A 13600-nucleotide genomic window follows, 5' to 3' on the forward strand; every position below is an offset into this window, starting at 1 on the left:
AAATGGGCTCCCCATTTACAATCAAGTGCCTTTAATGGACTGTGACGAAGACGTCATATGCACGACCTCCCGTCGGTAGGTGGCAGCAATGTGCCAAAACAGTTGCCAGCGAATAAGAAGAAGCTCTTCCGGGTCGGTAAACGGGAAGTGAAGGAGCTCACGCTTCACACGCCGCCGCGCGGCACTAGCCTGGAAAACCTGGTGGCACGCTACGGCAGCAGAGGGAGGGATACACGGCCGATCGAAAAGCAGCGACGCGACACTGACCGCCCGCCCGCCCGGCAGCCTTTCTCGACTTGGCCGCCGCACTGGCAAAAGACGCATGAAATAAGGTCAGCGGCGCCGGTAGGACGGAGCGACTGCGAGACAAAAGCTCGCCGTCACAATAACAACAAACGAATAACGGCGATAATGAACGATCGGGAGAAGGCTTGGGTGGGCTTCTGGGCTGGCTGCCAAGTGGGCTGGCTGCTTGGAGCGAGCCAGCTAATGCTAGCTCGTGTTAGCAACTGTCACTTAGACAATGCAGTCCACCTGTCCAGAAAGAGGACAAAATTCTTCAAACGCTTGGGTCAAAGTTCTCTCACTTCTCGTCAAAATTAGATTGTGAGCAAAATATTAAGCCATAATGGGGTTTGTTTAGTTTTTAAAATCATTTTAGGATCGATTAGTCGTGGATGAAGATACCGACCGATAACACATCTGTTTGCAGCAAGAGGCAAAATATAGATCCCGAAGCGTTGATTTTTAGTACCTCTAAACTTTCTTCAGTCGCTCTAAAACGTTGTATGTGCTGCGGACAAAAAAAAAAACAACAACTTTGCATGTGGCACCTCACACATGGCCGGTTCAGATGTTTGGATCATGTGTTAAAGGCGTTCGGACCTGTTGATTTTTTTTTTTGTGGTCATTTTAGTCTTGACTTTGTGTTGCATCATTCCCACACTGGCTTCACGAATGGCAAACGCCACGACGAAGAATCTCTACTAAGCGCCGTCTCATTAGATTTTCCAAAAGTGTGCATCAAGGGTGGGCCGGCGTGAGAGCTCTCAGCCTGTTTGACTTTTCCAGATGAGAGCAGGCGAGGCCCTGCGGCCACAGCAGACCAGCGCACGCGTGCACGCAGGCTAACTCGCCCGCCCATGGCCTGTCAGTCCTTCGCCGCCGCCGCCATGGACGAGCAGGCCCTGCTGGGGCTCAACCCCAACGCCGACGCGCCCTATCGCCAGAGGGTCAGCCACGCGCACGCATGCTTATCTGCAAAAATTGGTCCACATGCTATGCCAGTTAACTTTGGGCCGGCCGCGCGTGTCCTTCAGGCTCTGGCGTACTTTGAGCAGCTCAAGGAGTCGCACGACGCCTGGGAGGTGTGTGCGCAGGCCCTCGCTAAAGGGCTCTACAGGTAACACGTGCATGAGTGTTTGCGCGCCTGCGTGTCATTCAAGCCACACGTTTTGGTAGCATCTGTCACGGAGCGTCACAGCCGTGTTGTCTTTTGTTTGCAGCGATGACCACGTCAAGTTCTTTTGCTTCCAAGTTTTGGAGTATCAGGTGAAGTTCAGGTGAGGAGGGGGCGGGGGCCGGAACGCGGGGGCCGGAACGCGGGGCCGGAACGCGGCCAGGCCGTCACGTCACGGACTGACGCTGTGATTGCAGACACGGCGGACTGAGCGGCGGCCAGCGGCAGCTCATCCGAGAGACGCTGATGAAGTGGCTGCAACGTCAGGTCAGTTGTGGCACCCGATTGGGCCCGGCGCCGTGACTCGCCGCTCACCTTGGCGCTCTGGCGGTGGCAGCTGCTGAGCGCCCAGCCCGAGAAGATCTTTGTGCGCAACAAAGCGGCGCAGGTGTTGGCGCTGACCTTTGTGGCCGAGTACCCGGCGCTGTGGCCCGACTTCTTCTTTGACATCCTGGCGCTGGTGGGTCTGGATCCCCGCGGCGTCGACATCTACCTGCGCACGCTCATGGCCGTCGACGGCGAGGTGGTCGACAGGGACGTGCTGCACGCGCCCGAGGTACCTGAGCAAATGAAGCACACCTCCCTTTGTCCGTCCCTCCCTCCCTCACGCCGTGCGTTCAGGAGACTCGGCGGAACACGTTGATCAAGGACGCCATGCGGGAGCAGTGCATCCCCAGCCTGGTGGAGTCCTGGTTCCAGATCCTGCACACGTACCAGCGCAGCCACCCTGAGCTGACCTGCCAGTGCCTGGAAGTGGTGGGCGCTTACGTCTCCTGGATCGACCTGGGCCTCATCGCCAACCAACGGTATGTACGGCTCGCCTTGCCTCTCTTTGTCCTGTCCTGGTGCTGACGTGCGCCGCGGCAGGTTCGTGGACCTGCTGCTGAGCCACATGTCGGTGGAGGAGCTGCGCGAGGAGGCCTGCGACTGCCTCCTGGAGATCGTCAACAAGGGCATGGACCCCGCCGACAAAACCAAGCTGGTGGAGTCGCTGGCGCAGGTGCTGCAGTCGGCCGGCTTCTTCTGTGTGGAGCAGGTGGGCTTCGTTCCACATCCGCCCGCTGGCGTCTCGAGCAGAAAGACGGGCCGGAGCCTCGGAGGCGGCCGACGCTCTGACGTCTTTTGAATGACATTGTTTTGGTGTCGCTAACTGCTTTGAGGAGGAGGACGTGGACTTCCTGGCCAAGTTCTCGCATCTCGTCAACGGGATGGGCCAGAGTCTGGTCCTGAGCTGGAGCAAGCTGGCCAAGGCGGGCCAAGCCGACGAGGCCGGCGCCGCGCTCCGGGCCCTGGAGGCCAAGGTGGCGCTGGTGCTTCGCCTCCTAGCGCACCCCGACGACGACATCTCCGCCAACGTGGTGGCCTTCTGCTACGAGTACCTGCAAGTCCTCAAGCAGGTGGCCGCCTCCCGACGTTCCCCCGCGGCGTGGCGTCCCCGAGGCCTTCCTCTTCATCTGCCTCTTCTTTCTTCGACAGCTGCCCGAGCTCAGCCACAGTCAGAAGAGCAACATGGAGGTGAGCGCGGGCGCCGGCACGGGTAAGTGCGAGATGCGGTCCGCGCTCAACTTGTGCCCTTTCCGCACGAGCAGGCCATCATGCTGGCCGTGGTCAAGAAGTTGACCTATGACGACGAGTACAACTTTGACAACGAGGTACCTTTGCTCGTCCGGGGGCCGGCCCGGGCCCGATCGGAGCGTGCGCTAACGTCAGCCCGTGTGTGCCAGGGCGAGGACGAGGCCATGTTCGTGGAGTACAGGAAGCAGCTGAAGATGCTCCTGGACCGCCTGGCCCAGGTGTCCCCCGTGCTGGTCCTGGATTCCGTCCGCCGTGTCTTTGCCGACACCATGGGGTGAGCCGCGCCGCGCCGCGCCAGAAGGAGCTGAACACGGAGCTGACACGGTACGGTGGGTGGTGTCGGCTCCACAGGAGGTGGCAGAGCGCCTCCTTCAAGGAGGTGGAGGTGGCCATCCGGCTGCTGTACATGCTGGGAGAAGCTCTGCCCGCCTCGCACGGGGCGCACTTCTCGGGAGACGCCGTCAAGAGCGGAGCGCTGCAGGACATGATGGCCACGGTCAGCGCTCGCCGCTTTCGCCCGTGCCGCTCGCGCCGGCCCGTGCGCATCCTTTGTCTCGTCTTTCCCAGTTGGTCACGTGCGGCGTGAGCGACTACCGGCACACGTCGGTGACTCTGGAATTCTTCGAGACGGTCGTCCGATACGACAAATTCTTCACGGTGGAGCCCCAGCACATTCCCGGCGTCTTGGTAAAAGCGCACCTTTGCTCATTTGCAAGAGCGCCCAATTTGAGGCCGCGCTGCGTGCGTGTCTTCTTCTCAGATGGCTTTTCTGGACCAGCGAGGACTGAGACACAACAGTCCCAAAGTCCGCAGTCGAGTGGCCTACCTTTTCTCGCGTTTCGTCAAAACGCTCCAGTGAGTCCGTCATCGAAAGATGGAACCGGGCTGGTGTCTCAACTGACCTGTGTTGTTTTGGGTTTTCTTTCCTGCCGCCGCCCGCCCGTGCCTTTCAGCAAACACATGACCTCGTTCATCGAGGACATCTTGACCCGGATCCAGGACCTCCTGGAGCTGGCTCCTCCCGTACGTAAGCGCCCGGCCCGGCCCGACACCCTTTAACCCTCGCTCGTCTCCCGCAGGACAAGATGTTCCCGGCGCCGTTGACCAGCGACGACCAGCTCTTCATCTTCGAGGCGGCGGGCGTGCTGATCGTGAGCAGCGAGAGTCCGGCAGAGAGGAAGCGGGCGCTGATGCGCAGCCTGCTGGCGCCGCTCGTTGACGCCTTCCGGTTGCTGCTGGACAAGCTCTCCCAGGAGACGGACGAGGAGACGCAGGCGGCCGTCGCCGACTGCCTCAGCCACGCCGTCGGCTTCGTCAGGTCAGACGGGCGCCGGTCCTCGCTCCATCCGCTTCACGTGGAGGGAGACGGGCCGACGTAGAGACTGACGGGCCCCCCCCCCCCATCCCTTTCTCCCCTCCCGGCAGTCGCACCAGCAAGGCCTTCAGCAACAAGCAGACGGTGAAGCAGTGCGGCTGCACCGAAGTCTATCGGGACTGCCTGCACGCCTTCCTGCCGGCGCTGAGCTGCCCCGTCCAGCGGGAGGCTCTGCGCAGCTGCGTGCGCTCCTTCCTGCACCGCATGATCATCTGCATGGAGGAGGAGGTGCTGCCCTTCGTCCCCGCCGCCTCCGAGCACATGCTCAAGGACTGCGAGGCCAAAGACCTGCAAGAGTTCATCCCGCTCATCAGCCAGATCACCACCAAGTTCAAAGTAGGAAGCAAACGTTCTTTCTTCTCTTGCACGACTCTTTAGGGTATCCCGGAAGGTTTTGGCTTGGAAATTGCTCCCCTACTGAAGGCCCGCCCGCCCGCCCGTTGCCACGGCAGCGGCAGGTGTCCCCCTTTCTGCAGCAGGTCTTCATGCCGCTGGTGCTGGCCATCTTCGAGGCGCTGGCGCGGCCCGACGAAGCCAACGACCAGGCGGCCGCCCTGGAGAAGCAGATGCTGCGCAGGAGCTACTTCTCCTTCGTCCACACGGTGGCCGGCAGCGGCACGAGCGAGGTCCTGGCCAACCAGGGTGCGGAGAACGTCGAACGGGTGCTCTTCACCCTCATCCAGGGAGCCGTGGACTTCCCCGACCCCATCGCGCAGAAGACCTGCTTCGCCGTGCTCGCCAGGCTGGTGGAGCTCTGGGGTGAGGCCTCCCTCGGCTAGCGCCGGTTGCCATCCATCCATCCATCCATCTTTGCGTTCCACCCGTGTGCTTGCAGGAGGCAAGGCGGGCATGACGGGCTTCCGGGACTTCACCTACAAACACATTGTTCCCGCCTGCTTCTTGGCTCCTCTCAAGCCGACCTTTGACCTGTCAGACGCACAGACCGTGCTGGTGCGTGCCGGCGTGCGTGCGCGCGCGAGAGCCTGTCCTAATTGTCTGCGTGACCTTTCAGACCTTGGCGGAGGTCGCCGTGACGTTGAAGACCGTCTTCGTCCAACAGGTAGTGCTCGGCCGGCGACTGACCTTTGGCTGTCGTTTTTGACTTTGCCGTCTGTCAGGGTCCCGAACTGTCGGAGTTCCTGCAGCGAGACTACCTCCCGTCGCTTCACGTGTGTCCGGACGTGGCGCAGGTCGGACAGACGCCGCTGGGCTTCAGCCGGACCAGATGACTTGCGGGAGTCACAACGCCGTTCTTTTTTTTTTTTTTTTCCCCCAGGAGCTTTGTCACGTCCTGCAGCAGCCCGACGTCAAAGTCCTCAAGACCTACTTGAAGGTCAGACTTGTGTTTTTTCATCTTGGTCATGCTAACATGGCTGCGGGGCAAATGACGCATTTGTGAAATTGTACGATTGAAGATTTGATGGTCCTCCTCACACATTTCACCTCCTCAGGTGTTCTTCCAGCGAACCGGGCCGTAGCGGGCCGCCGGATGAGTCGCCCTCCTGGACGCCGCGGGAGCCGGGCGGGCGGACGGGCGCTTTGACCTCAAAAGAGCTGACGCGTTTCTTTGTATTTTTATTTAAAGTGTCGTTGAAGCAAATAGGTTTCGGGCGCGTCGGCTCCGAGGCCGGCCGGAGCAGCGGCTGTAAATAAGAAAAGAAGAACCACTTTGTTTTTCTTCTATTTTTTTTTTGCTCTGAGCGATCAGCTCCTTTCTGTTAGCGCAAATAGTAAAAAAAGGCAAAATAGAATCACACTGGCATTGTCTTCATTTGACTCTTGAAGAAAGTCTCATAGCAAGAAAATGGCAAGTTTGAATGAAGCCTTTCTTTATTTGGGTTATCCTTTGATGACGGCGATGGGTCTCAGTTTGATGGCCTTTCTGCTGATGCCGGCCTCGTGACACGTGTCCACCACATCCGTCACGTTTTTGTACGACTCGGGAGCCTGTGGAGGAGAGCCCAGAGGTAAGACCGAAGACGCGCGCAAAGCCCGGGCGGGCGGACCGACGGGCCCACCTCCTCCATGACCAGTTTGGGGGACGCCACCCGGATGGCGATGCCTTTGTCGGCCAGCTGGTCCAGAACGTCCTGGAAGTCCAGATTGCGGCGGGATTTGGCCCGGGACAGAGCTCGACCCTGCGCGCCAGCCGGGCAAGTACGTCAAATTCTCCGGTCGACAGTTAGACTTTTGGGCAAACTTTTTTTTTTTTTTTACCGCTCCGTGACAGGTGGTTCCGAAAGTGTTGGTCATGCCGCGCTCGGTGCCGGTGAGGACGTAGCTGCAGGTGCCCATGGTTCCCCCGATTAGGACCGGCTGGCCCGTCAACTGGACGGATGGCGGAGAGGTAAAGCAACTTTTGGCAGGCAGGCAGGCAGGCAGGCAGGCCGAGCCTCTTGGGGCCATTTATCGTCCATTTTTGTCATGACTGGCGGCGGCAGACCTGGTAGTCGACGGGGATGAGCGGGTGGTGGGGGGGGAAGGCGCGCGTGGAGCCCTTGCGGTGCACCAGCAGGGTGCGCTGGCGTCCGTCCACCATGTGCTCCTCCACCTTGGCGATGTTGTGCGACACGTCGTAGATGACGTGCATGTCCAGGTCGTCGGGCGTGCTCTGGAAGACTTTGGAGAAGGCCTGGCAAAATGCTCACCAGCTAACAAAGGCTTCTGAATTGCAATTTGAAATAGCCAAAAGCTCGCCCTACCTACCTGCCTGGTGAGGAAGGTCATGGACGAGCGATTGACCCAGGCGTAATTGCCGGCGGCGGCCATTCCCTTCAGGTAGTCCTGTCCTTCCTGCGACGTGATGCGAGCGCACGCCAGCTGCCGGTCGTTGACGGCGATCCTGTCGCGCTTCATGGCCTTCTCCATGGCCACCAGCGCGTCTGCGCGCCGCAAAAGGAGCTCACAGCCCAGAGCAAACGACACTTTCGGTGGAGCCACGACGTACCCGTGGCCACCTGATGACCGAGGCCTCTGCTGCCGCTGTGGATCATGACGCACACCTGCCCCTTGCGGTCCACGCCCATCTTCTTGGCCGCGTAGTCGTCGTAGATCTCGTCCACCACCTGGATCTCGGCGTAGTGGTTTCCCGCCCCCAGCGTGCCCAGCTGACAAAGTTTTGTGTTTGTCTGTGCTGAAAGGACCCGTTTGTCCAGCAGTGACAAGCTTTTACCTGGGGCAGGCCCCGCTTCTTGGCCTTGGACGAGACCTTGTTGGGGTCGGCCTGCAGCATCCTGCCGTACTCCTCGCAGTGCTCCTTGTCCTCGGCCCAAGCGTAGCCCTCGCGCAGCGACCAGTCCACCCCCATCTCCAGCGCCTCCTCCAGGTCCCTGCCGGGCACCCGCGCAGCTTAGCTTAGCTTAGCTTAGCTTATGGACCCGGCGCCGAGCAACCCCCGCTAACCCCCTTACTTGGCTCCCATGGGGATGACGCCTTTGGAGCCCACGCCGACGGGGATGTGGTCAAAGAGCGACTGCGCCAGCTGCTCCTTGACAGGCTGCACATCTCGCTCATCCAGGTTGGTCCTCAGTAGACGCACGCCGCAGTTGATGTCGAAGCCCACGCCACCTGCCAGACGCACGCAACGCACGTCCTCCTTTAGTGGCCTCCTGGCAAAGCAAAAACACCCTGTCCAGGCTCGGCTCGGCTCACCCGGAGACACCACCGCGTCCGGGTCGTCCATGTCAAAGGCCGCCATGTTCCCGATGGCGAAGCCGTAACCCGAGTGGACGTCCGGGAGGCCGATGGATTTCTACGGACAAAAGGCACGCGTCAGGGCTGACGTGTCTCGCAAATCGAGTCCCGATGTTTCCTCTTCAAATGACATTTCCTTCATGGTTTGTCTCAGAAATGAATTCAGTTCTCGTCAAACTCTTTTGTTTTGGTTTTCTCTCCCCGTGGCCAACCTTGAAAATGCACTTGTGGAATGAACCAGGCCTAAATGAATGTCAACGAGTGAGTGGCGGTGTGGCACGGCGCGGGACACACGTACGTTGACGATCCCGGGCAGGGCCGCCACGTTTCCGATCTGTTTCATGGCTGGAAGGAATCCACCCACACCTGACCAATGGAGACGCACGCAAGTGATCAGCACGCGCTCCGAAGGTGGAAACGCACACACACACACACACAAACACAGAGTCGTGCAGCCAGATGTTTCCAGAAGATAAGATGAGCATGACTTCACCTCCTCCTCGACACGCATTCCGCAGCTCCTCAAACATTAATTTTTCTAGAGGCTCGTTGACGTAGAAGATTCCTTCCACCTAAAACACACACACACCCACCCACACACAGATGGCGTCATCGTGTCCAAAGAATGATACAAGTCGCCATTTAGTAATAAAGTGATGATAATAATAACAGCCTAATTAATGCATGATGTTCCTTGGTGTCAATTGATCTGACATGTGAAATGCGGCTAGCTTGCTAACTAGCCACGTTCACGATTGGCAGTCTTTTACCTTCATGTTGGGAACAAATCCTTTTTTGATTCTCCAGCAGTTTGTGTCAATCTTGTCCAAATATTGCAACTCGTCGTTGTAATTTCTACTCATGATGACGCATTTGGTTGTCAAGTTCAAACGCTTGACTCAGTAGTGCGTATGATCTGCACGGCACGAAATTGATGGCCGACCGGCAGAAGGAGTGCTACGGAAAGCCGCGAGTATTTCAAGCATGCAACACGGAGGTGGGGGAACAAACCAAAAACAAACAAAAAAAAGACTCCAATAATTTGCGAGCTATTATACAACGGGCAACACACACGATGTACTGTGCTTTGATGTGTCGATTTCCACAGTGGCTTTTATTTCAAATAACTTTTGTTACCTTATTCAATCTTGGACAGCTGACTTGCCGTCGATGTAGTCCAAGCTGCGGCCAGCCAATATGGCGGCTGTCTTTCAAAACAAAATCAGCAATTCGCTCAAGACAACGATTGCAAGGGAAGACAAGGCGGACAAGCATGATTACACACGGTCAGTATACAGCCTTTCTTAACGGAACTGTGGTTTAGTTGTGAATGATAGGGGCGTGCATATGATTGAAGTGTGTCCCTTTTATTTGTCTTGTCACAATTACGTATTGGACATTTGTTGTGACCCGACATTTCCGCTCTCCTTTGTTTTATATTGAAAAGCGGATGTTGTCGTCCTGAGTTGATTGCGGAAAATGAGACGGCAGCCACACATCTCCTCCAGAGTACGCGAGCCAGGCAGGTTCTCTTTCCTCTTCTTTGACATTTCATTTCAATGCAGTTCGGCTCGTGCGCAAGACTCCAGTGCTTGACGTGTTTTGGCTTTGCTGAGGGCGCTCTTCAGATTATTTTGACGCCATACAAAACGAAATTGCTTCAACTTCGAAGTGTGTTAGATTCCCATGCAAATAGAATGACCTGGATTACACGGCACCGGTTCGTGGGTCTCCTGATGTTTGGTTGGTTGGTTGGTTGTTTTTCATCTCGTTTCGCACGGTGCGACGCTAATCAATGACTCAGCAAAAGCAGACAAGATGGCTTCGTAGGATTTGTAACCATTTGCGGTTACGCCAACAGGATGAAGTTGCGAATTCGCATCTGCAAGCAAACCAGCAAAGTGGACTTGCCGGGTGGTCCCGAGTCCACTTTGAAGGAGCTCATGGAGCACATCCGTGACGTCCTGCTGCCCGGACACGGACTCGGGTCAGTCGCCGCCGCCGCCGCCGCACACAACTACAGATCATTCTGGCGAATGGGAAAAGAATGCTCGCTCGGACGTATTGGCAGAGTTGCAGTGCAGCATTTGCGTGAGAGGCGCGTCTGCCCGGCCCGGCCCGGCCCGGCCGCTCGCCTGTCTGCCTGTCTGCCTAGCTGCCCGGCCCCTCGCCTGTCTGCCTGCCTGTCTGTCTGCCCGCGCGAGTTTGACGTCATCGAGGGGCGACAGTGTGGCGCTCCTGGAACACTCCTTGTTACGCTCGAAAAAGTTGGTCGATTTTTGTCAACCAAGAGTGACTTTAGAAGCTTGCCGCTCGTGTGTAGAGGCGTTGCGATGTGTCACGTGTCGGCCGCCAAGGTAAATACGCGTCGTTACGTCACCGACGCGCACCATGTGACTCAAAAGGCGTGCGAGCTTACGTCGGGTGACGTCACCGACCACGCTTCCGCGTCAGCTGTGTGAGCACGAGCCGGGTTTGCTGAGAAAGTGACAATTCTGTTTTTCTTCGGCGTGAGCCAATGTTGACAATTTTGCTGTTCTCAGCCCAGACGTGACCTTTGGCCTTTCTCTCAACGGCGCCGAGCTCCTCGCTGACACGGGTCAGAAGTTGTCGTCGTGCGGCGTCGTCCCGGGTGATCTCGTCCGCGTCCTGCTTCCCGCCGGCGCCGCATCCAACGGCAACGACGTCAGCGACGAGCCTTGCCCCGGGGCCGGGCGCCCCGCCGGGCCCGTCGCCGTGGGGCCCGTGGCTCAAAGCGCCGCCGCCGCCATGACCTCCAGCCAGGTGAGATGATGTCTCGAGCAAATTGATCACGTCATTAACCCGGATGCGAGCGCCGCCCGACGTCCTCACTCACGAGTGTTACTGTTATGTCGTCCGGATGGGCTTGTGCAGCTCCGTACGACGGCCGCTTCTCTAGAAGCCCCGCCGGACCAGCGTGCCCGCCCGACGCCGGCGACCCTCAGCTGGGAGCCCATGCTATGCGGCGAGGCGGGCGAGGGTCAGGCGCCGCTGTCGCTGGAGCTGCTCTACCGCGCCGCGGCGGTCGCCTGCCCCGCCGACGCCATCGTAGTGGCCGCCCACCTCCTGATGCTGGAGACGGGATTCACGCCGCAGGTCAGAAACTTGCGTGATCTCTGCGCGCGCGGCCCCATTAGCTGGAGGGAGGCCCCGCCCGTCCTTGGGCTCCTCTCCCATCGCTGGCGATAAAATGATGGCTCTATCTCACGGCGGCTTGGGGATGTCTTTCTTTGGACAGGGCGGCGAGGCGAAGCCCGGCGAGATGCCGTCCGGATGGCGTTCGTCCGGCGGCGCCTACAGACTTCAGTACACGCACACGCTGTGCGAAAGGGGCGCGGTCACGGTGGTGGCGGTGCCCATGAGCCCGGCGCTGGTCATCGAAGGTGAGCGGCCCCGCTCGCTCTTTTCCCCGACCGACCGACCGACCGTGACGGTGTTTGTGGCGTGGCCCGCAGCCATTCTGCAGGTGGCCGACAGCGCCAGCATGGCGGCCAAAGTCTGCGTGGAGCCCGCCGGCTACGTGACGGAGGCCTGGCCAGGTCAGAGCGTCCGAGCGCGCCGTCCGCTCGGTGGCTCCTGGCTGACCGGTCGTCCGTGTCCTTTGCAGGAGCGAGCGCGGCGTCCGCCTTCACCGGTCTGAGTCGCCTGTCGCGAGTGTTCAAGGACCAGCTGGTCTACCCGCTGATCGCCGCCACACGCGAAGGTAAGACTCTCGCCACGGCCCGGCCCGGCCGACCCACAAATGTGAGCGGTGTGTCGTGGCTCTTGGTGTCCAGCTCTGTGTCTGCCGGCGGCGTTCGGTCTGGCCGCGCTTCCCCCCGAGTTGCTGCTGCTGGTGCTGCGTCTGCTGGACGTGACCTCGGTGGTGCGTCTGTCGGCCGTCTGTCGACGTCTGAACGCCGCCGCCGCCGACGCCGCCCTCTGGAGGCACCTGGTGCGGCGCGACTTCAGCGGTAAGGCGCGTGCGCGCAGCTGCCGTGACCTCTGGTGACCTTTGCGTGCGCTCACGTGACCTCTTTGTCGACCAGCAGATCACAAATGGCAGGGAGAGACCAACTGGAAGGAGGTCAGCCGCATTTAAGATGGCTGCGTCTCGGCCGCCTTTAAGCTGGCTGCGTCTCGGCCGCCTTTAAGCTGGCTGCGTCTCGGCCGCCTTTAAGCTGGCTGCGTCTCGGCCGCCTTTAAACTGGCTGCGTCTCGGCCGCCTTTAAGCTGGCTGCGTCTCGGCCGCCTTTAAGCTGGCTGCGTCTCGGCCGCCTTTAAGATGGCTGCGTCTCGGCCGCCTTTAAGATGGCTGCGTCTCGGCCGCCTTTAAGCTGGCTGCGTCTCGGCCGCCTTTAAGCTGGCTGCGTTTTGGCCGCCTGGCGCGTTTGCCTTCCGGCGTCTCTGCCTCACGACGTCTTTGCCTTTGTGTGCGCAGCTGTACAAGAGCTTCTACAAGTTCCGGCAGAAGCGAGGCGCGGTGGAGCGCCCGTGCTCGCTCCCCCCCTTCATCCACCGGCCCCTGTTCGGGCCGGGCCCCTTCGCCCCCCCGCGCGTCCCCGGCATCATCGGCGGGGCCTACGACCAGAGACCGCCGGCCCTGCCCCACGGCGCGCGCTACGACCCCATCGGCCCGCCGCTGCCGCACAGCGAGCGCCGGCGGCGCAGCGACCCTCGGCCCCCATCGGGCGGTGGGCGGCCGCCCGACGTTCGCAGGGGCTTCATCTGACCGGGGCCGGGCCGCTTCTCGACGGGACGCGGCGGCGTGACGACCCCTCCGAGCCAACCTGTCCCCCGCCCCCTTTTAGCAAGGAAGTAGTCCAACAAGCGCTTGGCATCTGGCCGCCGGAAGCGGGGGAGGTCGCCGGACATCTCGGAGGAACCGGAAAGGCCGAGCCTGGGCCTTTTCCCCGTCGGCCGCCGAAGGGGCGTCATTATCCCCCCAGAATCTATGTTTCTCCTGTTGTGCTCAGGTAAAGTGTAAAAGTAGGGCTTTGGTGCCAGGACCTGTGTGGCAAAGTAACGCTGTGCCGCAATTGCGACGGCCGCCAAGACTCGGACGGTCCCTGACCTTTTTGTGGCTCCTCGTGCAAAAAGAGCACTGAACTATTGAAGTGGAAAGAAGCGCCGACCGGACCGGTTCGGCGTGCCGGAGAGGCCAGTTCATTTGGAGTGGGTCGGTCTTGGAGCACAAAAGTCTGGCGCGAGCGACGCTTAGTCGCATCCTTGCCGTGAGTCCTGTTTGATTTGGAGGATTTTGCTTTCCGGAACGTGCGCGTCTTTTCAATGGCCTATTTTTGTGTGACTCCATTAAAGCCCATCATTGTAACGTGGAGGCAGTGCAAGCATTTGGATGTGGGCTTTTTGTTTCATATTGATGACCGAAATCGATGAAAGCATCAAATTGCAACATTTCTGTGGGCGGCGGCCATATGCTGCCATGGGAAATGTTGTTTTGACAAGCCATCAAACGACCACTGAAGGTGCGTGAGATG

The 13600-nt window shown here is 59.5% G+C and overlaps 3 protein-coding genes across 10 annotated transcripts; 2 read left to right on the top strand and 1 right to left on the bottom strand.

The window, feature by feature from the left end:
* The first annotated feature begins 110 nt into the window (after positions 1–110).
* xpot (exportin, tRNA (nuclear export receptor for tRNAs)) lies at positions 111–6160 on the top strand. Its single transcript, XM_085902848.1, has 24 exons — positions 111–332; positions 1072–1232; positions 1320–1402; positions 1506–1562; positions 1657–1726; positions 1797–2015; positions 2081–2265; positions 2327–2495; positions 2620–2856; positions 2936–2974; positions 3049–3111; positions 3184–3308; positions 3386–3530; positions 3602–3721; positions 3795–3889; positions 3988–4057; positions 4114–4352; positions 4460–4745; positions 4862–5168; positions 5245–5360; positions 5422–5469; positions 5528–5599; positions 5686–5742; positions 5861–6160. Exons 2-24 carry the CDS (start codon positions 1143–1145, stop codon positions 5885–5887), a joined length of 2919 nt encoding a protein of 972 aa, XP_085758974.1. The 5' UTR covers positions 111–332; positions 1072–1142; the 3' UTR covers positions 5888–6160.
* On the bottom strand, positions 6079–9196 carry rtcb (RNA 2',3'-cyclic phosphate and 5'-OH ligase). Its single transcript, XM_085902858.1, has 12 exons — positions 8873–9196; positions 8596–8674; positions 8401–8468; positions 8061–8160; positions 7820–7976; positions 7582–7738; positions 7357–7516; positions 7116–7291; positions 6853–7041; positions 6627–6737; positions 6428–6547; positions 6079–6356 (listed from the first exon to the last, which is right to left on the bottom strand). Exons 1-12 carry the CDS (start codon positions 8963–8965, stop codon positions 6249–6251), a joined length of 1518 nt encoding a protein of 505 aa, XP_085758984.1. The 5' UTR covers positions 8966–9196; the 3' UTR covers positions 6079–6248.
* On the top strand, positions 7820–13488 carry fbxo7 (F-box protein 7). Of its 8 annotated transcripts, none has more exons than XM_085902855.1 (12): positions 7820–8513; positions 9259–9388; positions 9550–9624; positions 9964–10089; positions 10646–10886; positions 10998–11219; positions 11362–11506; positions 11579–11662; positions 11731–11826; positions 11900–12076; positions 12152–12189; positions 12544–12983. In XM_085902855.1, exons 2-12 carry the CDS (start codon positions 9300–9302, stop codon positions 12832–12834), a joined length of 1584 nt encoding a protein of 527 aa, XP_085758981.1. In that variant the 5' UTR covers positions 7820–8513; positions 9259–9299; the 3' UTR covers positions 12835–12983. The 8 variants fall into 8 exon arrangements, with proteins under 8 accessions (XP_085758981.1, XP_085758982.1, XP_085758975.1 ...); XM_085902856.1 differs by having other exon boundaries at positions 7822–8513; positions 12155–12189; XM_085902849.1 differs by having other exon boundaries at positions 7824–8513; positions 11590–11662; positions 12544–13488.
* The last annotated feature ends 112 nt before the right edge of the window (positions 13489–13600 follow it).

The sequence above is a fragment of the Syngnathus leptorhynchus genome, chromosome 21 (assembly GCF_054491065.1).
Source record: "Syngnathus leptorhynchus isolate UIUO chromosome 21, UIUO_Slep, whole genome shotgun sequence".
Taxonomy (NCBI): domain Eukaryota; kingdom Metazoa; phylum Chordata; class Actinopteri; order Syngnathiformes; family Syngnathidae; genus Syngnathus; species Syngnathus leptorhynchus.

Bases quoted from the DNA above. Each gene is read 5' to 3' on its own strand.
- xpot (XM_085902848.1), top strand. From the start codon at position 1,143: ATGGCCTGTCAGTCCTTCGCCGCCGCCGCCATGGACGAGCAGGCCCTG. The intron at 2,016-2,080 runs GTACCTGAGCAA...CCGTGCGTTCAG, and splicing joins ACGTGCTGCACGCGCCCGAG to GAGACTCGGCGGAACACGTT. The intron at 4,353-4,459 runs GTCAGACGGGCG...CCCTCCCGGCAG, and splicing joins CACGCCGTCGGCTTCGTCAG to TCGCACCAGCAAGGCCTTCA.
- rtcb (XM_085902858.1), bottom strand. From the start codon at position 8,965: ATGAGTAGAAATTACAACGACGAGTTGCAATATTTGGACAAGATTGAC. The intron at 7,042-7,115 runs GTAGGTAGGGCG...GCATTTTGCCAG, and splicing joins TGACCTTCCTCACCAGGCAG to GCCTTCTCCAAAGTCTTCCA. The intron at 6,738-6,852 runs GTCTGCCGCCGC...CCATCCGTCCAG, and splicing joins TCATCCCCGTCGACTACCAG to TTGACGGGCCAGCCGGTCCT.
- fbxo7 (XM_085902849.1), top strand. From the start codon at position 9,300: ATGGCGGCTGTCTTTCAAAACAAAATCAGCAATTCGCTCAAGACAACG. The intron at 9,625-9,963 runs GCAGGTTCTCTT...TTACGCCAACAG, and splicing joins CTCCAGAGTACGCGAGCCAG to GATGAAGTTGCGAATTCGCA. The intron at 11,827-11,899 runs GTAAGACTCTCG...CTTGGTGTCCAG, and splicing joins GATCGCCGCCACACGCGAAG to CTCTGTGTCTGCCGGCGGCG.